This window comes from Oryzias latipes (genome assembly GCF_053564925.1).
Source record: "Oryzias latipes strain Hd-rR chromosome 1 unlocalized genomic scaffold, Olatipes_Hd-rR_3.1 chr1_Y".
Lineage (NCBI taxonomy): Eukaryota > Metazoa > Chordata > Actinopteri > Beloniformes > Adrianichthyidae > Oryzias > Oryzias latipes.
The window spans coordinates 7072142-7096426 of NW_027616335.1; the positions used below are offsets into that span (position 1 = coordinate 7072142).

Here is a 24285-nt window from a genome sequence, read left to right on the forward strand (position 1 = left end):
TTCTTAACACATAATTATCAACTTTAATGTGAATTCCCACAACAAAAAAATGTTGTTTTAAAATAATCATGACTGCATTGTTGGAGCTGTCAGTAAGATGGGGTAAGAGATAAGATATTCCTTTATTGTCAGTGTCCACTTGGAGAATAAAACTGAAGCAGTCACCAACACAGTACCAAAGAAGAACAAAAAAAAACAACACATAGAACAAAGTATAATATAAAAAGTATAGCAGGGTTTTGTGAGCAAAAAAGGACTTCAAAAGAAGAACTCAGAACTTTCATTTGACAATCATTCTTGCCACATGTATGATAAAAACACATTTTTTTTGTCAAATGTCAGGTTTCTCCCTAATCTGAGCCTCCGTTTTAGTTTCTCTAACCCCCATTATTGCATTATTGAGTGTTTTTTTCCAGAAAATGTAAAGGAACAACTGAAATCCTTAAAAAACAGAAACAAACACATCTAAAGATCATTTTTTTCAATTGTAAAATTACTGCAACTGCCGTTTTAATTGTTGTGTCTGATGCAGCTTTTAATCTGTATAAAAATGTATTTTACAATCTAAAATTGTAATTTAAAAAAAGGAAGGTTATGCAGTAAATCATTACAATTATATTTTATTAGAGTGCTACAACTTGAGTACTACAGTTAACAAATGTATGGCTACTGCAAATAACACAAACTCAATGAAATTAAAAGAATATAAAGTTGAATTTAAGACAAAAATGGCAGCTTTGGTACAGTTACAGATGTTGAAAACACTAAGGCACCTTGTGACCTCAGTACTATATCATATTGAGGTCACACTAAAGACACATTGCAGTATTTGCAGTTTTCATCTACTAAAACAAAGTACTGGAAGAATAAAGCTGCTATGTTGAAATAAAAGTAGTTGTGATATCAAGAGAATAAGAAAAAGATTAGTGTAACAAAAAAGCTGTATATCATTGCAGCACTTTATCTTATAAATAAACCACAGTGGTAAAATTCCTAATCATCCTTTTTGCTGTAATTCTCTTTTTCTCTAACCTATATGCTATGAATGAGGATTAAGTAGGTAGATTTTGGTCCCTGCACAATAGACAATACTGACTGAGTGAACTCCACTCCAAAGGGTGGTAAAGGTGACAGGCAAAGGTGCTACAGCATCTGAGGAGCGTTACTCCTCCCGTGTGCTTTGTACCATGGAGTACGTCTTGCAGGGATTCTTCAAGCATACAGACGGCCAGGTGAGGGGCCAAATGAAGGAGCACGGCACCGACGTTTGCACGTTCCTCTCCAGGAAGTTAAACAATGGGTTCCACCAGGTGTTGGTGAGATAGTTGTTGGGTGAGCATTTTAGGGTCTGTTACAAGAAAAAAAAAAGAATTGGAAAAATTAAAATAAATCATTTAGTTGTGAAAAAATTGACTTGTATCAAGAAAAGAACCAACACATTCTCACAGCACTTTTTCATTTTTTTTATCATTGTTCCTTTGGATGTTGCGTTGGTAGGTGGTTGCTACTAAAGGCGGTGTCACACAGCCACTACATACATTTTGCCCAAATTGCACAGAGGAAAATTGGTCTAGCGTGAATATATGTGGAAAAAAGTTGTGGTCTACGTGAAACTGTCGCAAATGTATCATGAATGAATCATGTTAAAACCACGGAAGAGGTACGAATAAACCGCGCAAAGGACACGTAACTCAATGTAGAACATGAACCGTTTGTGATTGTTGCGCTGTTTACATGCAATTCATTAGTGATTAGTGCATCATTTATGTAACGTATTGTGATATGTGCGCTGTATACGTGATATAAAAGTTATACGTTGGTGGTACATGCGTGAAAAGTCCGTTGGACATACCTGGAACACTCGTAGAAAGCCACAGAAAGCCACATCTCACTAAAATCATTGCGTAAGTTTTACGTAGAAATTGCGTATAAACTACGTCAAATACGCGTAAACTGTGTAATTCTCAACCAACAAAAAATTTTGAACAGCTTAAAATCGAATTCACATAAAGACCCGTCTGCACACATCAACGAAAGACGAGGGCAAGAAACCCGTATGAATTACATAGATCAAGCACGTATCCCAAAAGACAGAAATTTTATACGTAGAAAATGCGCAAAATGTACATAGTGGCTGTGTGACAAGGCCTTAACATGCATTGAGGAATATACAAAAACATCCTCAAATACATCTCTATAATTTTCTGTTGGCTTACATCAAGTTTATTTTCTCTGCTCCTTGTAGTATTTTCTTGGTAACAAAAACAACAGTTAACCAGATGACACAGGTCATTTTTCTACTAAAAAAAGTATGCGAAAATGTAAAATATGAACAAATAAGTTCTCAGTGTCTTATATTTTCTTATAAATTTCGGAGCAACAAAGCATGTTTCAAGAGTTTGGCTCATAACAGTTCTCCAAGGGTCAGACAAATAAATAATTTGCATTGGGCTGAGCCCTGAACATTGGTCTATTGCAACATTTTTATCCTTTTTCTTCTTTGCCAATTTGCTCGGTGACCTAAATTGGGTCAAGCCTTGGCTGTCGATCAGATTGCATCAAATGTGAGAATATTCTTATATAACAGGAATTCAGAGTCAGTGTAATAACTGCTGAGTCAAATCATCATCTCCATCTTTTCGTTTTTTTTTATTTTTTTGTAAAACATGGCACTGAACATTGTAGCCAAAGCAGATCAATTTTTACCGCACACATGAGACTGAAAAAGCATGTTATCACACAAGCTACAAGAAGCAGCCTAATATATGTTGTAACTAAACACCCATATAAGAGTTCCCTTTACTCCCAAATAATGATACTAAAGAAATCAATGCAGTATCTTGTTGGGTGATGGGGGGAAAATTCACAGGTATAAAAAAATAACTGAAGTATTGATTTGAACATGTCTGATTTATGATCTAAAACTTATGGAACCAGGAAAACAAAACAAAAATGAAAACCAATCAAAAACTTGGTTTTCCATTTTTAAAAGTGCAGCATAAAGTTTCTGCCGTTTTTAAAAACTTTCAGCAAGCTTGTAGTGTTAAATCATTGTTACTTTAACCTCCACATGCTGTTTTACTGAAATATCTTTGCTGATGTGCTACTGTATAAAGTCAAACTTCAGTTGTATTGAGAAGACATTCTCCAAAAGTCTCTATACTTCCCACTGTTCATTATTAACCCATTCATGCAAGATTTTAATGATACTGCTATTCGGCAGATACCATTGTACACATTTTTAATAAATGATGCAAATATTGCAAAAAATATAAAGTTATTTGATCGACAATCGTAGCTGAGTAAGAGTGCTGTTTATTGCCTCTGCAAAAAGTAAAAAGTGGGTTTCAGTAAAACTACTCTAAGCTGTGCTTTTAGAGCAAAAAGTTACTGAAATAAATGTAACTTGTTGCTACCCATCTCTAGTAAAACGTGTAAAAAAGGAGACTGTGCTACTTTTTGATCTTACTTGTGCAAACATGCCACTGAACATTAACAGACAAAACAGAAGAAAAAAAAATCAAAGTCATCTTAGACCAGCAGAAAGGATGTTTCAGGCAAAATGAAAAAAAAAATCTACTTTCCAAACAATTTCTTATATCAATTTCCCATTCAAATTCTCTTATATTTTAAGGCAGAATCAGACTAAAGTTGAGCTTTCCTTTTGACCTTAATTTCTAAGTTTCAGGATGTGATAAAAATGTTGAATATATATCGGCATATTTTTTGGTTTATTCTCCATTTTTGCTAAAACTTTTTTCAATGTAAATCTATTTATAGCTGCTCTTCTTTATTGAACTATTGTGACAGTTGACCTTCGTTGCAAAGCAGTTTGTTTCTACAGTCTCCACTAGAGGGAGTACTTCAAAAACTCAATGGTAATTTCAAGAAAGCAGACATTAAAAGGTATATTTTATAAGTATAAAACATTGAAAAGTGAAGCATCTGAAACTCTTAACTATATGATTCTCAGTAATAGTAAACTTGTTGTAGACTTCCAAATAAAGAGCTGTGTCCTGCAGCTGTGGGTGCATGTTGCCGCTCAGTATCCTGACCTGCAGGTTGGCCATGGTATGGTACCACCAGAACAGACGGGATGTGATGAAATAGGCCACGACTACGTCCACGCTGTAGTGCTCATGGGCCACCAAGATGCAGACCACACCCACGGCACTCAGCAGCCAGCATATGAGATGGTACCACCAAAACGACCGCGGCGAGTCTAACATAAAACGGAAAAAAAAAAAAAACATGACTCCTTTTAACTGAAATGACAAAGACAACACATTTCCTGTATCGATAGGGTTTTAATCAACTTGTTTGTTTTAGAATTCAGATCTGAATACTAAAACAAACAAGTTGATTTAGGAGGACCATGCATTATTGTGTGATGCAAAACTAAAATGGTACTCACACTCCTTAATGAACAAGTAGGTGAGGGTGAGCATCACTGTGTGTCCACTGTAGAGGAAGTCTCCACACAGCAGATGCGAGTTTGTCATGGACAGGCCTCCACCTGACATCAGCCGCAGAATTCGCTGAATTTTTGCTTGGGAGTCTCCGTGAAGCTGCCAAAAGGAACAAACTCAAACAATTATTTGAAGTACTGTAGGACACAAACATCTGAATTGTCTAACATTTTGAAAATAACAAGCTTATTTCTTGAGTTTAGTCTCTATTTAACACCTCGAGATCCTCGACTTACAACTCAAATTGGCCGTTTCTCTCTGCTTGCATGATAACTTTATAGTTGTCACATTAAAACAGGAAATTAATTGAAAACAAAGAATTTAATATAACCCTCTACTGCGCTTCTATTAAAAAAATATTGGGTCAAAAAGTCCTGCAGTGCAGCTGTATGATGTTTTTGTACCACTCACTCAGCAAGCAAATGCCAAAAGCACATGTTTCAGATCAGACATGGAAGTACCTCAATATCCCTGGTGCACTTGAGGCCATAAAAGACTTTCTTTCTTGCTTTTTCATTTATAGAGCATCTGCTGCGTGAATGTCCAAAAATAATACCAGATGTTGCTTTAGCAAAGCTCACCTTAGGAGCACAGGTCATGTGCACGCCAGGCACAGGCAGGGTGGTGATGTACATGGTCACACAACGGTACAGGTACAGGGTGCCGATGAGGAAGAAAAACCTTCGGAAAACAATAGACCTGCAGGTGGAAATGAAGCACATGTCATTCGTGTGCACACTTCCACTTCTTTACTTGTTATTGAAGGTTACAACTTTGCTGTGAGTAATATACCTAATCACACATTTTTCCCAAATCTGATTCTGGTTTGATGCCATTTTATTTTCTACTTACCGGTAATCAGAAATTGGTGAGGAGGAACTTTGGATTAAGTTTATGATCCTATTAATTGCCTAAAAAAGGGAAGGTTTTCTGAAAGTATCAGGTTCCTGACTAAAAAGCAGTTTCTTCAGAGATCTACTTTAATAAAATGTTGGGAATAACATTTAGGGATGGCTTTAGAGTTTTAGGTTCCCTGATATAGTCCATATCCTTCTATTATTTCCGTCTATGTAAATCATAGGGTGGAGTAAACACTTTTCTTGTTTTTATTTTAGATTAAATTAAAAACAAACCAGACTGAAAATTATACAAATATGGCAATGGGTCACTAAAAGAAAAGGAGTAAAGTTTCATAACTGATGATTTTTTTTTTTAAATTACAAGGAAACCTTAAAATCCACACTGACTCATCCATCTATGTATAGATATTTTTTTGTCTCATCACCCACCGTCAGGATCCTAATTTAAATGTCTATTTAAATATGTTTGATTTGAATGATACTTGTAAATTTCTGTGTAAATGTATGGCACATAAAAAAACAAAAAACAATTTTAAATCTTTTCTGAGCTGTAGAACTTGAACAACATAAAAAACCTGTTTTGGGAAGCAGAATCTACAATGAGAAGTCACTCACCTTCAATCACAAATCTATCAAAAGAGAACCAAATGGTTCTTACTTGTATTTGAAGAAAAACAGCTGGATCATCCAGATGGCCAGCAGCAGCATGCCGTTGATCTCTGTCACTGCAAAGGCCCACTGGACCCGGTCGATATAGTCAAAAAACTTATCAGGCAGGGGTGGGCTAGTCTCTTTAGGTGGGACTCTCTCATGCACGACGGTGATGACCACGGTTGTCAAGACCAGGTTAAAAGCAGCGTAGAAAAAAGCGATCACTGTCTTCCACCACTCGGTGGGGAGACGGTTGACTTTAGACTCAGGCACTGTGATTTTCACATAGTCATTGTGTCTGCTCATGCCCTTCCGGAAACCCCTCTTGGCCTCCTCGCCACTCAGAGCGTGGACGGGGCAGGGTTTCGTGGTGCTGGGCTCGGCATCATTGTCAATTTTTGGCTTCAGATTATCAGTGGCAGACTCCCTGGCGTTTCCAAGCTCCTGTGAAGCCATAAGTGTCTGTTCAGTCCACCTTAGGAAGAAACACTCTCCAGCTGCCAAGATACAGAAAAAAAAAAGTGTTAGATGTGGAATTATTGTATTGTGATGCTTTTATTGCTTGGTTGCATTAAAGGGAAAAAATGAAAATGTATCTGTTTTCTTTCCTTAAAACATATTTTAGATAACTGTAAAAAAAAAAGCAGGTGAAAATTCAAGGAACCTGGGTAAAAGACTGTACAATTTATGCCAAACTCTGTGGCTCCCCTGAGCAGTCCAAGGTTGTTCTTATCAGGAGCCTGCAAGATTTGGAAAAATATTTACCCACTACAGTCTAAACAATAGATACGTGAAGATGCTGTTCTTACGAGATGAGGAGACAAACTCTCCTATCCATGGCTTCTAAAAAAAACAACACTTTTTCTTCAACAGTCACCCGCAACCACAACTCTCAGAGAGATCTGAATGGTGAGCAAACCGACCTTCAAATATTCAGTGATAATGACAACAACCTTCAAAACATCGACCCTGATCAGTTCTTTTCCACTGTTAATATGGACTGCAAATATTACAGCATAGATGACTTTAAAAACTCAGTTAACCCAGAAGAAAAACTGTCAATAATTCACTTTAACAGCAGAAGCATGTATACCAACTTTGAAGACATCAAGGACTATTTACAGAACATCGGGCATTCCTTTGATATCATAACCATATCTGAGACTTGGTTCAGCCGCGACAAGGACGCTGACTTTGAATTGGAAAACTATGAACTTAACTATGTGAACAGAGTAAACAAAAAAGGTGGAGGAGTCGCAGTATATGTGGAAAAAATATGAAGTTTACGGTAATTGATAAATTGTCTGTCGCAGTGGATGGAATACTGGAATGTCTCACAATTGAAATATGTAACAATTCAGGGAAAAATGTCATTATAAGCTGTGTTTATAGGTCGCCAGGGTCAAGCTTAGAAGTGTTCAGTGACTGGATGGAAAAGATGTTTACCTCTCTAAATAACAAAATATTATACATCTGTGGAGACTTCAATATCGATCTGATTAACCCCAGCAAACATGAAGCCACCGACGACTTTATCAGCAGGATGTATGCTATGAGTTTATATCCAACCATAACAAGACCCAGCAGAATCACTACGCAAAGTGCTACTCTCATTGATAATATTTTTACAAATAATATAGAATACACTCATATGATTGGACTAATGATATGTGACATAACTGAACATTTACCAGTTTTTGCACTATTTGACACCAATGTGAAGACAAAGAAAATTATAAAAGAAACAGTCTACAAAAGGTTAAGAAATGAAAAAACCATGAATGCTCTAAATAATGACTTGTCCAGACAAAACTGGAAGTCTGTGTGCAGAGAAAAAGATGTCGATATTGCTTATAAATGTTTTTTAGAAATATTTAGCTCACTTTACCATTAGAAATGTCCAATTTATAAATTCAAGAACAAATTTGCCAAATGCCCTTGGTTAAACACCGGTCTACAAAATGCTTGTAAAAAGAAAAATAACCTTTTTAAAAAATTCTTAAAACAGAGGACAAGAGAAACTGAACAAAGATATAAGTCATATAAAAATAAACTAACTGAAATAACACGTTACAGTAAAAAAGTGTACTTCAATAATCTACTGAATGACATTTACCGCTCCCGCCTCACCCGCAAAGCCATCAGGATTGCAGGGGACCCCTCACACTCATCCCAGAGACACTTCAACCTGCTGCCATCAGGGAGGAGGCTGCAAAGTCTGCAGGCCAGAACCAGCAGACTAAAAGACAGTTTCCTCCATCAGGCGATAAGGACACTCAACTCCCTCCCTGCCCTCCCCCCTCTGGCCCCTCCACTCCGTCCTACAAGCCCACACTGAAAACTTTCACAACAGTTCAGATCACCACTTTCACCAAAGACTGCCATCACTAACTCATCCACTTACTGTTTTCAGCACTGTTGTCACTTTAAACTGCCACTTTAACCATCTCATTGCTCTCTGCACTGTTTAGACTACTGTTATTCTTCTTATTATTGCTGTCTTTTTATCTATTTTTTAAGTCATTTATTTCTTTATTTTTTATATGCTGCTTGCACTGTGGGGTGAGAGGAAAGCAATTTCATCTGTGCTGTATGTCTTTATGGATGCAGTACATTTGACAATAAAGCCGACTTTGACTTTGACTTTGACTAAATACAACGTAAAGCGAGTTTGGGAAATATTAAATAACATCATCAAAAATGGGACAAAAAAGCGAACTTATCCAGATTACCTTACCGATGAGAAGGGTCAAGTTATGACATCAATGTAGCAGCAAATGGTCTCAATAACTATTTTGTAAACGTGGGTCCAGAGTTGGCAGCGGAAATTCCAAAATGCAAAACCAGCAAAGACAATAATCCACCCATCGAAAGGATCCCACAGTCAATCTTTCTCTCTGATGTGAACGAAAATGAGCTGATATCAATTGTGAATAATTTCAAGAGTAAAAACTCAAAAGATTGTGAGGATATAGATATGAAGGTGATGAAAAAATCATTTATAGTGGATCTAAGCCTATAACATACATATGTAACTTATCATTACAAACTGGGAGATTCCCAAACCAAATGAAAATAGCCAAAGTGATTCCTATCTATAAGAGTGGAGACAAACACCAATTTACAAACTATAGATACTACTATATTTTCTCTTTTTCCACAATTCTCAAAAATTTTAGAAAAAATATTCAATGATAAATTAGCTTTATTTATTGAAAAACACAACATTATGAATTAAAAAACCAATATGGCTTTAGAGAAAATAGATTAACCTCATTGGCTGTCATTGATGCTGTGGAGGAAATCACAAATGCTCTGGACAAAAAGAAATATGCAGCTGGAATTTTCATTGACTTAAAAAAAGCATTTGACAATCTCAATCATGACATCCTACTTGAAAAACTGGAAGTGTATGGGATAAGAGGACTAGCGCTAACTTGGGTCAAAAGCTATTTAACGGGAAGAAAACAATTTGTCAAGATTGATGAATATACATCTGAAACCAAAGAGATAAGTTGTGGTGTCCCAAAAGGATGAATTCTGGGCCCGCTGCTATTCAATATTTACATAAATGATATATTCAATGTTTCAAAGCTTATGAAACTCATATTATTTGCTGATGACACAAATATATTCTGTTCTACAGACAATTATAGGGGAACTTATCAAGGTGGTGAACACAGAGTTAAACAAAATAAAATTATGGATGGATTACAACAAATTATCTTTGAACCTAGATAAAACCAAAGTGATGTTTTTTGGAAACTACAACGCAAATAAAGAGCTCTCAATTGAAATAAATAATGTCTTAATCGAAAGTGTTACAGAAATCAAATTCTTAGTTTTTTTTTTATCGCTGACAAACTGAGTTGGAAGCCACACATCAGACACATACAAACTAAAGTCTCAAAAAGTATTTAAACATATATTAGGATACAACAGTAGATATTTATTGTACTGCTTCTTAATATTACCATATTTCACCTACTGTATAGAAATTTGGGGGAATAATTACAAAAGCTCATTACATCCTCTCTTTTTACTTCAAAAACGAGCCTTCAGAATTGTACATAAAGCCGGATATCTTGATCATACAAACAATCTATTTTATCAATCAAAACTTTTAAAACTGCCTGACTTTGTGGATTTTTACACTGCGCAACTTTTATACAGAGCCAGTTGGAAATCGTTACCATTCAATATCCAAAAACAGTTCTTAGAAAATGAAGGAGGCTACAGACTGAAGGAATGTAGGAAATTCAAGATCAAATTGATAAGAACCACAAAGAAAAGTTTCTGTGTGTCGGTGTGTGGCAGTAAACTATGGAACGGTTTAAGTAATGAGCTCAAAAAATGTTCAAATATTCAAATATTCAAGAAAATGTGTAAAGAAACTCTTATTTCAGGTTATGAAGATAAGAGTGTTACATTGTAATGTGCAATAATGATTACTGAAATGTTTAAATTACAATCCATAAGCTATTGATTTTGTTTACTTGATCTGCAATGTGTAGCAATATTTTCTGGTTTAATGTTATCATGTGTTCTAATGATAATCAATGATTATTACATATCGGTACCGTTACTGTTTACTGAAATCATGAATGAATGTTTTCTGAAGATCATCAATCATTTCTAGGCACTGGATTTTGTTACTTGAAGAGAATCTATCTGATCAGAACCGGATTTAAAACACTATAAAACTATCAAATGAATGAACTCAGTAGGGGTGGGATTATATAAGCTTGCTTCTTCCCACTCCTTTTCAAGCAATAAATCCAACTCTACTTATACTGATCACTGTATTTAATTAAGCAAATATGATTTAAATGACATTTTTGTTTTGTTTTCTGTCTTTTTAATCTATGCATTTCATCATTTCTGTAATGAGTTTGATAAATATGTGTAAATTCTTTATTGCTTTGACTACAATGCTTGAAATAAATCAATACAATCAAAATCAAATCAAAAATCAATACTAATTTGAAAATAAGCCAGAGAAATGTTCGGTATTGAAATATTTACAGTCTTTAATCGTAGAGTGCTTTGTGTCATCAGAGATGTTGACCATTTCAAAAAGACTTAAGTACCATTAACAGCACTGTTAATAGACCAAATGTTGCTTTTGGGCTTGGAATGCATTACGATTAAAGTCCTCTGGGAAACCACAAATGTGTTTACTTGCAAAGAAACTCAATAGCAAAAAAAAAGGTACTGCTTGTTACAGGGCAGCTCTCAAATGTTTTCTTAGGACGGCTCATACTTGACAGAACAGTCAAATTTCAAGTTAAAATGCACTCTCACTGAGCAGATTCAATCCCAGTTATGTAACTGATGGACGGCTACAGAGCAAAAACTCTGACTACCTTTCTAGGTTCATAAGGTATGTTAATATTGACCAAGATGGAAAATTAAATCAGAACAAACAAGAAGACAAAATAAGTCCATTACTGTGCTGGATCTGGGTTGCGATGTCGTGGCTCTGCATGAGCTATGCTGCAAGCTGCGAAGTGAAGGGCATTTGGGGGAGAGCCAGATTCTGTGTGAGACGAATTTTAGAGATGCACCAATTACATCAGCATTTAGAGCCAAATGCCTGAGGGAAATTAACACCACTGTTTTTATAATACCCCGTCATTTGTCTTGTGCATATCACTCTTGAAGCTTTTTGTTTTCAAGCCAAACAGGAAAGCTGTGGCAAACACCATTTTTTTTGTTCAGTTTTGTTGAACAAACACAACACCAATGATGCTTTAACGTACTGAGGCGCTCACTAGTATGAGGAAGGGGTTAGTGACCGTTAAATTGCACTGCCTGTGCAGTGTGGCGGCAGGTCAGTGGCACAGTCTGCATTTGGCTAATTTTCCAGTCCATTCCTCCCTGCTGTACAGTGCACAGTATTTTCCCAGTCGCCAGTGTTCTGAAGGGATGGGTGGTGATGGAAAGCTGGCAGAAAACCCTGTTCAGCATGGACGCAAGCTGCACTAATGAATAACCCTGCTGCCTCCACACACCCAAGCTATTTCGGGTCTACCAGTTGCTTTTGAGGGCTACGTTTTACTGTGGGACACACAGTTTTCGCCTCGTTCTGGGTCCTTCTAAATAACATGCTGCTCTTACAACCTACTCATTTTCATCTCGCCGTCATGTAGGGCCTTCATCAAATGGCCAAAAATAAGCTACCCCAGAGAAGGGCCTGCTTCCTACAAACCAGTGACACCCAAAGATAAGCTGACAACAAAATTAGTGAGGAAGATGTAAGGTGATGCCCGCTTGGGCTTTTTAGCTATTTACAGACTTGCATTGGTTTATAAAACTGTAGCTCCCATTAAAGAATCTCCCTCTTTAGAGCAGTGAAAGGAGAATCACAAAACACAATTTTTTTGTGACAATATACTGGGATCATAACAGCAAAATCAATAGTGATTATAAAAACGTTGTTCATCGATAGGCTTATCCCTTCAGAGGTCAGCTTTCACGGATTCGCATAGGTAGTTTGACAGAGAGTTTTTTTTAATGCCAGATGACCTTCCTGACTGTATTTTATCCGGGCTGGGGACCGGTACAGGGCGCAGTCCTAGACATGTTGAATTCTATAAGGAAATACAACTGCCAAATAAAAAAAAGACCAATCAATGAAATGAAAGCATATTTGATATTTTAGGAGTGTTATAGGTCAATAAATATATAGGTAAATAGGTTTATAGGTAAATAAATATATAATTTATGTAATATGTAAGGTTCTTTTTAAGTTCTAGATGAAAATTAAACTATGTCCAGATTTGTTGCAAGTCCTTGGTGAATTTAAAGGGAGGTCAGCTCAGCATATTAAAAAAAATCAACTTGTCATTTGCACAAGACAAAATTGGAGAAAAATGTTCTAATTCAAAGGGATGGAATGCAAAAATTCTGTTTCTGAGAAAGAATTTAGGATGGGCTTTGCACACATGGAGGAATTTGAAGATCAATGTCTCCCTTCACAGTAGTGCTCAGCCTAAAAAAAGCCAATGCCCACTTTTGAAGCAAGGTGTGTGGCGACCGGCAGGATATTAAAGGGAACCACTGCCGCTTGGAAGCAATTAAAAGCCACTCTCACACTTGTTAATGTCCATGCTCCACCATTAGCAGAGCAGCAAAGCCTTGAACGTAAACCACTTCTGTGAACATCAAGAGGATTCTCAACAACCGACCAAAGACAGTGTAACCTTTCATAATAATTTATCTTTAAATCTTAAAGATAACATGGCAGGAAATAGGCATAGATGATCATTTTTGATTGCTCTGTTGGATTCAGAGATTGTCATTGTCTTTTGTCGATTTTTTAACATTCATTTTAGGTTAACTTGCTTTAGTCACTATTTTGAAAGTCTTTTCATGGAGCTTGGATATATCTTAGTCCAAGAACCCTACATCCATTCTTTTCTGGGTACCAAAGCCACAAATGATGAGGGATGCTGGAAAGGACTGTCAATGACATGGCTGGGTGTTTCTTTTTTTAAATGCCTTACACACATATTATAGAGTGGGAAATTTGGCACATGTGATGCTTGGACCACCGCCACCTCTGAAGTTTACTCTTGGGGTGTAGCACAGTGACCCCACACAGTGTTAAACACAAGGTTATGCATAAGGCTTGGAGGGTGGGGCAACAGGTTATCCCAAGTCTAAAAAGAGAACTGTTAAAGGAAAATCTAAAAATAGAAGAAAATCACAACTAAAGTTGTGCGGTTTCAGTAAATGAATAAAATAGACTGTTCCTTTAATTGGAAAATGGTAAATCATGCAGAAATTATTACTAAATGTCGGCATATTTGGCATTATAATCTAAACAAAACACGAGTTTAGCAGTAGACGTTCTGTACAGTTTACATCCCCATATGGCTTAAAAGTTGGATTTCATCCCTTGGGCACCACAGAATCCCGACCGTTACAAACGCATCGCGAATAGGCCAAAAACGCATGGAAGATTTGTCCATTCCTTTATTTTTTTCCGGTGTTTTTTATGCATCCTACCTTTCCTTGCTTGGGCCTTCTTGCTGTCCTCCTCGGAATCCCTGATGCTTCCAGATGCTGCCCGAATGTCCGCCGCTGGTTGCACTGTTCCAGTGCGCGGAGCTGTCTGTAGCTTTTGCTGAGGCGCTCCTCCCTGAAGCGCCACGAGCGCGCCAGTATCCCTCTGTAATTCACGGCTGTCCTGTAATCAGCGCATGTGTCGCCCTGTAACTATGTTCTTTTGAAATTGCTGCTCCTGGAGTTGGCGTGCGATGTTTTCAATTTTATAGAAATCTGCTTATGTATCACTAGCAGATTATTTATTTATTTATTTATTATAATACAACTAAAAAAAACATGAAAATGCACGTATTAAATGTAAAACTTCTATATTTTCTACATATATTCAATATTTCTCAATTCACCTGGAATTTTCCTTTCAAGTGTGAACCCCTCACGGATTCAGATCAGGTCGGTTACCCGGACATTCGCAGTTCTAACGGATAGACGGTGATGCTGAACTGATTTCAGACCAGTTTTTCTTCCGAGATGCTACGTCACTCGTGACGTAGGCGCTAAGGAAGTAGTGCTTGCTGGTGCACCGGCGCCTCGTTTTGTAGTAGTGCCAAAGCCTGTGGCTTCTGCATTCCATGCTTTAGAAGCCCCACCTGTACTGTTAAAAAAGCCACATTCGCTTTAGTCTTTGTGCTTGACCCACTTAGGTGCTAATTTATTTATATTAGCTGCTCCCCCCCCGCTAAGCAATGGAAACGGAGGGTAATTTGAATAAAAAACAGAAGCTAAGCAACGCTCCTGAGAGCTGGGTGAGTTTATTTTATATTTTTCCTCGATGTGTTGGTATTTTATCGCTAACTGTCAACATGAGTGCGCACTTAAAAAAGCTGTAGCTTAAAGCGCTGTCAGTTCGGCCAACCTGGAAGCGATGCTTTAGTGTTTTTAAAATTAGCCAGTTAGCTAGCTGTAGCCTAGCTCCTCATTCAAAGCCATTTTTTTTTGCTAATTTTTAGCTAATTCCACTAAACTATCCCACGAACTTTCTGCCAACATCAACGCAGTCAATACGATATTTCTATTCAGACCTCAGTGATTGATGCCATACCTATTACTTTTTATTAACACTGACTGTAAACTTTAATTTAAGGCATAAAAAACATGTTAAATATATCATGTTTTCAGTTGTAAATCTTAACTGAGTTATTTGATTTTCAGAAGAAATTTCTCCCCAATAATGAATCTTTTTATGCACGTATATCAGTTAATATAAACAGTATATGTTCATTTACATCTAATATGTGTTTGAAAAATGCAAAAAAGTGAGTAGAAAACAAGTCCTCCATTCTATACAGTCAATGCTACAAGAAAAGCACATTGATTTTTTTTCTGACAAGAAAGAGATTTAAAAAAACACGTTAAAACAAAGGTTAAACAATTTCAGATTAGATGTTAAAAGAACATTAAGAAGTGCTAATGTCTTCTCATGCACATGCATCATTTTTTAATTCTGTGATTTCTGCAGGTAAATTAGTTTGATATGTTTATTGCAGTTATGTGACTACATCCAGTTATGAGATTTGGGGTCATGTAAAGATGCTCTTCTATGATTTTCCACAGATTCCCTAATTTGAATTGAAGCTTTGATTTATCACTATTTTTGTTTTGTGTTTGAATGTTTTTTTTACCTAGCTTGGTGAAAGACTAAGACTTATGCAAACTAATTCCAGGAATGTAAATGTTTTGAAACCAAGGTTTTGGAAATGAAAGCTTTGCATTATATATTGAATGTAATGCAAATCGGTACTGATAAATAGTTCACTTGGATACAAAATTAAAGCATTTGTTGACTTTTCTCATATTTTAGATTTGAATTTGTTTGTGTTTCTGGAACTCCTGAGTTTCTCACTGAATCTGTGATATTCCAGGGAATGCAACGTGCAACTAATGTCACCTATCAGGCTCATCATGTAAGCAGAAATAAACGAGGTCAGGTTGTAGGCACAAGAGGAGGATTCAGGGGGTGCACTGTTTGGCTCACTGGTATGGTAACATTACAATGCCAATTTGGCTCTTCCCTTAATTAGCTGTTTGACATTCATAACAGTGGTGTTTTGCTTCTTGCTAAGGTTTGTCTGGTGCGGGAAAAACAACAGTCAGCATGGCTCTGGAGGAGTACCTGGTTTGTCATCGCATCCCCTGCTACACCCTGGATGGGGACAATATTCGTCAAGGTCTGAACAAGAACCTGGGTTTCAGCCCAGAGGACCGTGAAGAGAACATTAGGCGGATTGCTGAGGTGGCCCGGCTTTTTGCTGATGCAGGACTGGTCTGCATCGCAAGCTTCATTTCTCCTTACAGCAGAGTGAGTGAATGTGAACAGAAATAAATCATGTGAAATGGTCTAGCTGTGTTAAGATGTGTTTTTTAAACTTAAAAAAATGCAACAGGACAGTGTACCTTTTAATAAATGTTTGTCCAACGCTGTTTCACTGACAGGATCGCCTTAACGCACGGAAGATCCACGAAGCAGCGGGACTACCATTCTTTGAGGTTTTTGTTGATGCCCCGCTGGACGTTTGTGAGCAGAGGGATGTGAAGGGCCTTTACAAAAGAGCCAGAGCAGGGGAGATAAGAGGTGAAGTACAATTCTGCTCAAGTTTTAAATCGGTTCAACATTAGAACTAAAGCAGTAAAATGTCCTCAAAATCCTTATTACTTTCGGGTTCAGATAGAATTAAAAGTCACATTGTAGCTGACAATCTTGATTTTTGAACAGCATTTAATACCAGACATATCTCAGCATTAAATAAGAGTGTCCTTAGAGAGTGTCCTTAAGAAGAAATTTATGTTTCTTTTTGTTTGTGTAATGTTTCATACTTTTTTCAGGCTGAAAAAATATATATTATTAGTAGGGATCCCACAATTCTTGGCCTAAAACCAAACCGTATGCTATACCATGCCACCAAATCTTGAGGAAAGTGAATTGTTGCATCACTTCATTTGCATATGTTAATCTTGAAAGTGTTAAATACGTGTTGTGCTAAATTTAGGATGTCTTACTGGGATTTATTGGGTTTTTGCATCAGGCTCAGTTTAAACCAACTAACAGTTTTTCATTGTAGTTATTTGCTTTATAGCAAATAAAAACATTTTTTTTCTTCTAAATTTTTAGTTTTTGTTGTTGTTGTTTTGTCGTACACAACTTTATTTCCAACCGAAAGAAAACTTTGATCCAAAAATTTAAATTTGAACCATGTTGAAGGGAAAATAAATCAGTGCATCCCTAAACTGGTACTTTTAAAACAGTTTGTATTTCTTGTGTTATCCTACTGCCTTATTTTTTTAACCTAGTTTCAAATGCAAACCAACACCTCACATGGAGGAAATGCCTGTCATGGCTTTTCATTGCTTCATACTGGTAGGGTGACACATCATATTTTTTCTGAACTTTTGCAGTTTCTTTACCAAAAGGGCTCAACCTCTAACATATTTGTGATCCCAAAATGCTTTCTGGCTTATTGTGGTTTTAGGAGGAAAAACATTGCTAAAGTCCTCATTAATGTCTTTTTTTTTTAATCTGCACGCCACAGTAAAGTATCTTTTAGTACTGATCAGCACCTTCCCCCATGCGCTGTCCATTCAAATCCACGCTCACACAAGATCTGCTTCACCAGGCTGGATGTCATGCTGGGGGGAACCCCTGAAGCACTTTTGGCTTAGGGGTCTATGATTGCAAATCTAGAGACCATATGATTTTCTACAGTTAGGAAATAGTTATGTTGCTGGTTACGTTTTCATTAGAAAGCAGTAGCTGCGGGGAGGAAGAGGCGGAGTAAAAATGTTCAACCCAGACAACGACTTTAATAGTTATGCTGTTTCATATAAGTTCCTTCACTTAACATTCCCTAAATACTCCCAAAATTACATCTTACAGGGCTCCAGACTAACTTTTTTCACTAGGAGCACTGTGGCCCCCAACTGAAAATTTTAGGGGCACAACCAGAAAATTTAGGGGCGCATACCGTAAATCAACATTCTAACCAAATCTACTAATTTCCACTGTATTACTAATAAATACTTTAATAATAGATGCAGAAATTACAATGTGCTGTTTCAAATTCAGTGTCACATTTTATTCTGCACTTTTGAAGATGCAGCAACAAGGTAAACTGACAGCACCATCGCTGTCATGACAGTACAAATAGTAAACAAAATACCATACATTTAGAATTAAAAAAAAGCGGTTAGTAACAAAGTGATTACCGTAGTAACCTTTCGGTCATTTCACAGTTTCAAACAATACTTAAATGTATGTAAACATTAGGGGATGGAAATTCATCTTGGTGACACCAAATAGGTGCAGCCAAGATGCACAATGAGCGTGTTTGAGATCACCCAGGTGGAGGCAACGCTGCACAGATCACCTGGTGTGAGACATATTTTTGTTTTTGCTCTAACATCACCTGTCAATCAAAACAGAAATATCACGAGAAAGGGGTGGGAGCAAGGCCCCAACCTACATGTACACAGCTGGAAATTTAGTACTGAACTGAATGAAAGCTGCCCTGATGACTACAAAACAATGCATTATGGGACATGTGTCCGGCTGGGTTTTTGTAGTTCAGTGATCAATTAAAATAATTTAATATGCCAACTGATTAAAAAAAGGCTACATACATTACAAAACATTAAAATAATTATAAAAGATATAATATCACAGATCATACTAAGGGGAAGAGGCATATTAAAAGTAAATTGAATCTTAAGGACAACAACTTCCTGTTCTCCTTAAGTCTCGCTGCAGCTTCGCCTTCATCCCCCCCCCGCCCCGGTCACCCCAACAATCCAGACGCGGAGCTGGTTCAACTTAAACACGTCTATTGTTGCATTTTCCCCACGTGTTTTAAATGTGTCTAAGACTAAATCGTGTTGTCGCTCACACGTGTTTAATGTTAGAGCCCCGTTAGCTTTCACGCATGTAGGTGTGGGACATTTATGCTCCTCAGCTGACCATCTCCCGCGGAAGCGGTGTGCTTCCGTTAGAGCCGTGCATGAGAGCCGTGATTTGGTTCGCGAGTTTGAGACCCCTGCTGTAGACTCTGGCACTGGTACACTAGCAGTGTACCAGGTCGGAAGAACGAATCAATAGTTCGCTTATTCGTAGCTCAGACGCACATATCAGGTTGTGATGATATTTGTCTCCGTTTCCTTCCTACAGATGTTTACGCGCGATCGATTATCTCTAGGCCCCTCCCCCGCCACGCATTTAGCCACTTACAGTGGCTTTGCCTATTCTTCTCACACGCAGTGGCCGCCTCACAGACGGGCATCACGCGAGTGTGTGCTCGCGTTTCATGAGTATGTATGCGAGTGTGTGTGTTTGCGTGTGTGTGCGCGCTCGCGTCTCATGAGTATGTGTGCTAGTTTGTGTGTGTGTGTGTGTGTGTTTGTGTGCGTGTGCGCTCGCATCTCATCGATTATTTCATTGATCATTGACGTGCCCCTTCCATGTTTAATGTATAAAAAATACGGAGGGTGGGGGAGGCAAATTTACTGGTCGCACATGTACGACTGGATGTAAAATTCAGTCGCACATTCTCAAATTTTGGTCGCAAAATGCGACCAAATGGTCGCAGTCTGGAGCCCTGCCTTATACTGGATGGTCTTTGTCAATGTCTGTAAGACATTCTTACATTCTAGACTAAAAAATAATGTATTCCTCAAGAATATTTTCCAATACTTGCATGAACATTTTTAAAAAAAATGTCACAAGCACACAGAATGTTCTATTATTTCACATTAGTAGCAATAAAACAAAGCAGTTCTATTGTTTTTCAAGTTTCCTATTCTAAACTTTAGACACTTTTGACACTTTTGTTTTTGTTGTATTTCTTAAATTGGAGTGAGAACATGTTTAGCATTTATTTGCAAACATAAGGCATTTTTAAAATAATGTATTTCTAATATGTTTTGCATTAAAGTGAATAACATTCAGTACATATTTGTTTTCATCCTGAAGAATTTTTATCTAGTAGTTCAGCCAGACTAATGACTTAGAGATTTCTAAACCATTTCCTTGGCTTCGAATAATCCCTGATGTAGACTACAGTTTGTACAATATAGATTACAATATTTATTTGTTTAATATATTGAGCAGCTTTATTAATTCATTTATCTTTATTAATGAATTGAGGAAAGATGGCGAAATCAAACAAGTTTGTTTTTCTCACCTATTTCGGTAAAATGTATACACATTTTTTTCTTTTCTTTATATTTTAATAGAAAACCATTTGTAATATTATATTTCTTTATTTTATAAGCTGATGTTAAGCTCTACATTTTATTTTAAACATTTTTCCATTCCAATCAACTATAGTTGAATTATTATCTTACTCACAAGAATATCAATGAATTGTTTTGCCAAGTAATGGAACATGTTTCTTTGTAACCCTTGTGCTATCTTAGATGACCCCACCCTTACATTGAGGTGTTATTCCTACCATGACAAAGGTGGAAAGATTTCATGTGATCCATGGACACCAGTGAAGATCACAAATCATTGAAGAAAAAAGGTTCAGCGCACTCTCTAGTGGGTCTAGATGACCCAACTCCCAATGTTAAAGTGCCTAGGATTGCACAAGGGTTATATAGAAAGGATTCCTATATAAAAAGATTAAAGATCATCAACAATGCCAAACAGCCAAATTCCTTCAGTGGTTGAAGGCTGACCAATAACAGCCACCATTAAATATGGTGTTTCACTTTGCATCTTCTGCTATTACTGAGTACATTTATCACTCCACAGCGTTGCAGAGTCATTCTTTCAGAGTCCATTAGTGTTACATATGTGCAGGAAGAGCATGCTAAAGGACACAACTGTTCTTCCGTAACATACAACACAAACACTGACTGTAAAGTAATACTCTAATTTATGATTATGTACAGTGCACAAAATTGACTGCAGGAGTTTATTTTTTTTATACATATTAAATAAATAAAAAAGTCCTCTTTTTTTATTTCAGTTGTGTTGTCACAGGTATATTTGTCAGTCCATTCTCACATCACTGCTCACTTGTGGTAAGACGATCAATAGGCTTTTGTTATCAATTATTAATTAATTGATCACATAAAGAGGAGCATAATATAGCCTTTAATTGCAAGAATATATATAGCCTTTGTGAGCCGTTTTGCTGAATGAAACCACAAAAAGACATTTTGTGGCACTCAGATTTATATATATTTTTAAATGGTTGTCAGTGAACTGAAAAGTGAAGTGCTTTTTTTTATGCTGTTTTTGAACAGCAGAAGGCCTTGCATATAAGAAATCAGTATCATTTGGTGCTTTACTATTCTCCACTTTCATTTTCTTAGAAAAAATGTTTTGAGTTATTCCAGTGTGACCTTGTTTGTACCCCTCAAGGACATTTAGGTTGTGGCACAGAAGCCAAAGGTTGTATCTAGACAAAATGTGAGGTGGGTGCTGACAGGTGGAGAGATTTATACGAGGATTCGCTCTTATGTTTATTGTTTATAGTGTCAAGCCATTTTGGCTGCTTTTGGATACAAGTCCAGCTTGAAAATTGTTAAACACAAAATGGGAAACTCTTCTAGTTTTCTGTACCTTGAAACAAGTTAAAGTTTCCAAAAAAATGTAAGTTTTTATGAACCACAAATGCATGCACAATGAGCAAAGTTCTCATGATTTTTTATTTTTATTTTTAAGCATTTAAAAACCGCTGCAGTATATATCTGACTTTATTAACAAACAAAGGATCATCATATAAGGGTTTTTCCCTGAATTGTTTGCTCAGGAATGGAACATTTGGAATGTAGCACAGCTTAAAGCTATAATGAAATTGTTTCTGCTTTGATAGGATTCACTGGCATCGACTCGGAGTATGAGAAGCCCGAAGCTCCAGAGCTGGTGCTGAAGACTGACTCCTGCAGTGTGAATGAGTCCATCCAACAGCTGGTTGACCTGCTTCAAGAACGGGTAAAGGACCAAAAATAGCTTGATGTGATGTTACATTTGAGTACTTTCTTTCTTTTTTTTGTTTTTTTCACTTCCGTAGAAATTTCTGACCTGATTAAGATAGTGCTGTAATTTTGCCACTGGCCACCAGGGAGCGTGAGAGCATCATATTTGCTCTTGTTATGGCTCTTGGGACACAGGATGGCACGGACTTTGATCTACAAACATAATTTTTCTCCTCATCCCTACTATATTTGGAATAATGCAGATATTCTATACAAAACCAAGAGTATTTTTCTTGAAAATTGGTTTGAAAAGAACATTTCTCTTGTGACACAAGCGGATTAATCCACAAGGTAACCTGATGTCATACGTTGAGTTTCTGTGCACCTATAGTCTGCATTTCTCACCTGCAGAGTTTGCATTAGTTATTGGAGCCATCCCAGGTGGGGTTAGACTTCTGTGTAGCAGTTCTCCTTCAGATACTCCATGTTCTCCTCCCAAATTAACAGAATTGTGGTGTAGAAAGATATGTGTTTCAGCTGGCAGGAATAATCAAAGTATCCGTTCTCTGTTTCAAAATGAGATTGCCACAAAACTGCATGTTATCTCCTACTGGAACAGCTTTGGCTGTAGAATTCAGTGGGAAAAGGTTTGGTCCCTGCCCCAAAAGTATTTCATCACCAATAAAATCAGAGAAATTTCTTTCAAAGTTCTTCATACATATTGTCCAGTGAAACACCTGGACATCCCAAGTTTAAAAAAGATCTGGACATAAACTGTTCATTTTGTCATTCCTCACAGAAACGGTGCCTCATCTTTTTTGGAATTGCTCCTTCACTCAACTATTTTGGGAAGATTTGATGCGTTTTATAAGAACTCATCTATGTGAAGATTATAGATTACTTTATGAGCACATTATTTTTGGATACTTTACACAAGGGAGACTTAATGCAGAGAAAATATATGTAGTTAATTATGGCTAAATACTTTATACACAAGTGTAAATATGACAACAAAAAAACAGTATTTTATGTTTTCCAGAAAGAAATGGTACTGTATGTAAACAGTATAAAATCCTCCACTAACAAAAAAGCTGTCATAACAGTTGAAATATGGTCTCTTTTGAAACTTTAACAGATTCCTTTGCCTTTATTATTTTTGTTTTATTTTTGGTTAACCTGTTTTACATTGTTATTATTATGGGTTTTTGATTTTTTTTGTTCATTTTCCTGGCGAACTTGAAAATGTTATTTTGCACACACTGTGGAGTTTTGTGTTTGGTATTTTGTATGTGCAGAATTTGTTAATAAAGTTATTTAAAAAAAGGAGCACTTATGATGAACTTCTTTTGACGTACCTTGTTTCTTGACATCTATCTGTGCAGGATATCGTTCCGGTTGATGGTTCCTATGAGGTGAAAGAGCTGTATGTTCAGGAGAATAAATTGGATCTTGCTAAGGCTGACGCAGAGACCCTCCCTGCTGTGCAGATTGGAAAAGTACGTATGTTGGGCTTTTTTCTTTTTACTTTAGAAGAATTATTTGATTCTGACATTATTTTATCATATTGTAAAAAGGGTGGTAAAGTCCATCCATCCAAATGATGATTTGAGAGTACATTTTAAGATTTAAATGTACTGTAATTAGAGGGCCGATTGGTTATTTCTAGTCTTTCATGAATGGTGATGTGACTGTCCTCTTCAGCTGGACATGCAGTGGGTGCAGGTGCTGGCTGAAGGCTGGGCCACTCCTCTGAATGGCTTCATGAGAGAGAGAGAGTTTCTGCAGTGTCTTCATTTTGACTGCCTGCTGGATGGTAAGATGTTTCTCAAAACAGCAGTTTGTGTCAAATGAAAAACGTACCGTGAAAGCAACTTAATTGCATGTTTTATTTAAACTTTAGTATCTTTGGCTTGGGATGCACTAAAACTCGGATACATTTCTTGACAAGCTAAATTTTCATAGCAAATTTGACTCAAGTTTGTATTTTTTTTAATGTTTTGTGTTTATTATAGTCTTTGGACTTTGTATTACTTAATGTATTCCACTTTTTCTTTTACCTTAAAAATGTTTTTAGTTTATCTGCAGTGATGGATGAAATCTAGATTTGGCTGGGTACTCTCCCTCCATCTTCTTACATTCCATCATCCACTTTAGAAGAACATGAAGACCCACTCGAGCACAGGTGCTATCTCACCTTTGCACAAATGGTTTGAGTTATTAAATGAAATATTTCACATCGGCTGATCCGAATGCATAACTATGCTTGTGTGAACATCAGTTGTCTTGTGTACATGTTGACATGTTTTGTATGTGGGCATTTT

The 24285-nt window shown here is 36.9% G+C and overlaps 2 protein-coding genes across 3 annotated transcripts in view; one reads left to right on the top strand and one right to left on the bottom strand.

The window, feature by feature from the left end:
• On the bottom strand, positions 1-14534 carry sgms2a (sphingomyelin synthase 2a). 2 transcript variants are annotated; one of them, XM_023957417.2, is made up of 7 exons: positions 14398-14534; positions 13994-14174; positions 5988-6477; positions 5051-5168; positions 4415-4568; positions 4056-4222; positions 1-1348 (listed from the first exon to the last, which is right to left on the bottom strand). In XM_023957417.2, the coding sequence occupies exons 3-7, from the start codon at positions 6434-6436 to the stop codon at positions 1163-1165; spliced, it is 1074 nt and encodes a 357-aa protein (XP_023813185.2). In that variant the 5' UTR covers positions 6437-6477; positions 13994-14174; positions 14398-14534; the 3' UTR covers positions 1-1162. The 2 variants fall into 2 exon arrangements, with proteins under 2 accessions (XP_023813185.2, XP_023813184.2); XM_023957416.2 differs by lacking the exon at positions 14398-14534 and having other exon boundaries at positions 13994-14272.
• Positions 14527-24285, top strand: part of LOC101166444 (bifunctional 3'-phosphoadenosine 5'-phosphosulfate synthase 1) — a 22608-nt gene continuing 12849 nt past the window's right edge. The window contains exons 1-7 of the mRNA XM_023957410.2: positions 14527-14796; positions 15913-16027; positions 16114-16349; positions 16484-16622; positions 21862-21980; positions 23347-23460; positions 23666-23777. Of these exons, the coding sequence (XP_023813178.1) occupies positions 14737-14796; positions 15913-16027; positions 16114-16349; positions 16484-16622; positions 21862-21980; positions 23347-23460; positions 23666-23777 (895 nt within the window). The 5' untranslated portion in view covers positions 14527-14736. The remainder of the gene's footprint in view (positions 14797-15912; positions 16028-16113; positions 16350-16483; positions 16623-21861; positions 21981-23346; positions 23461-23665; positions 23778-24285) is intronic.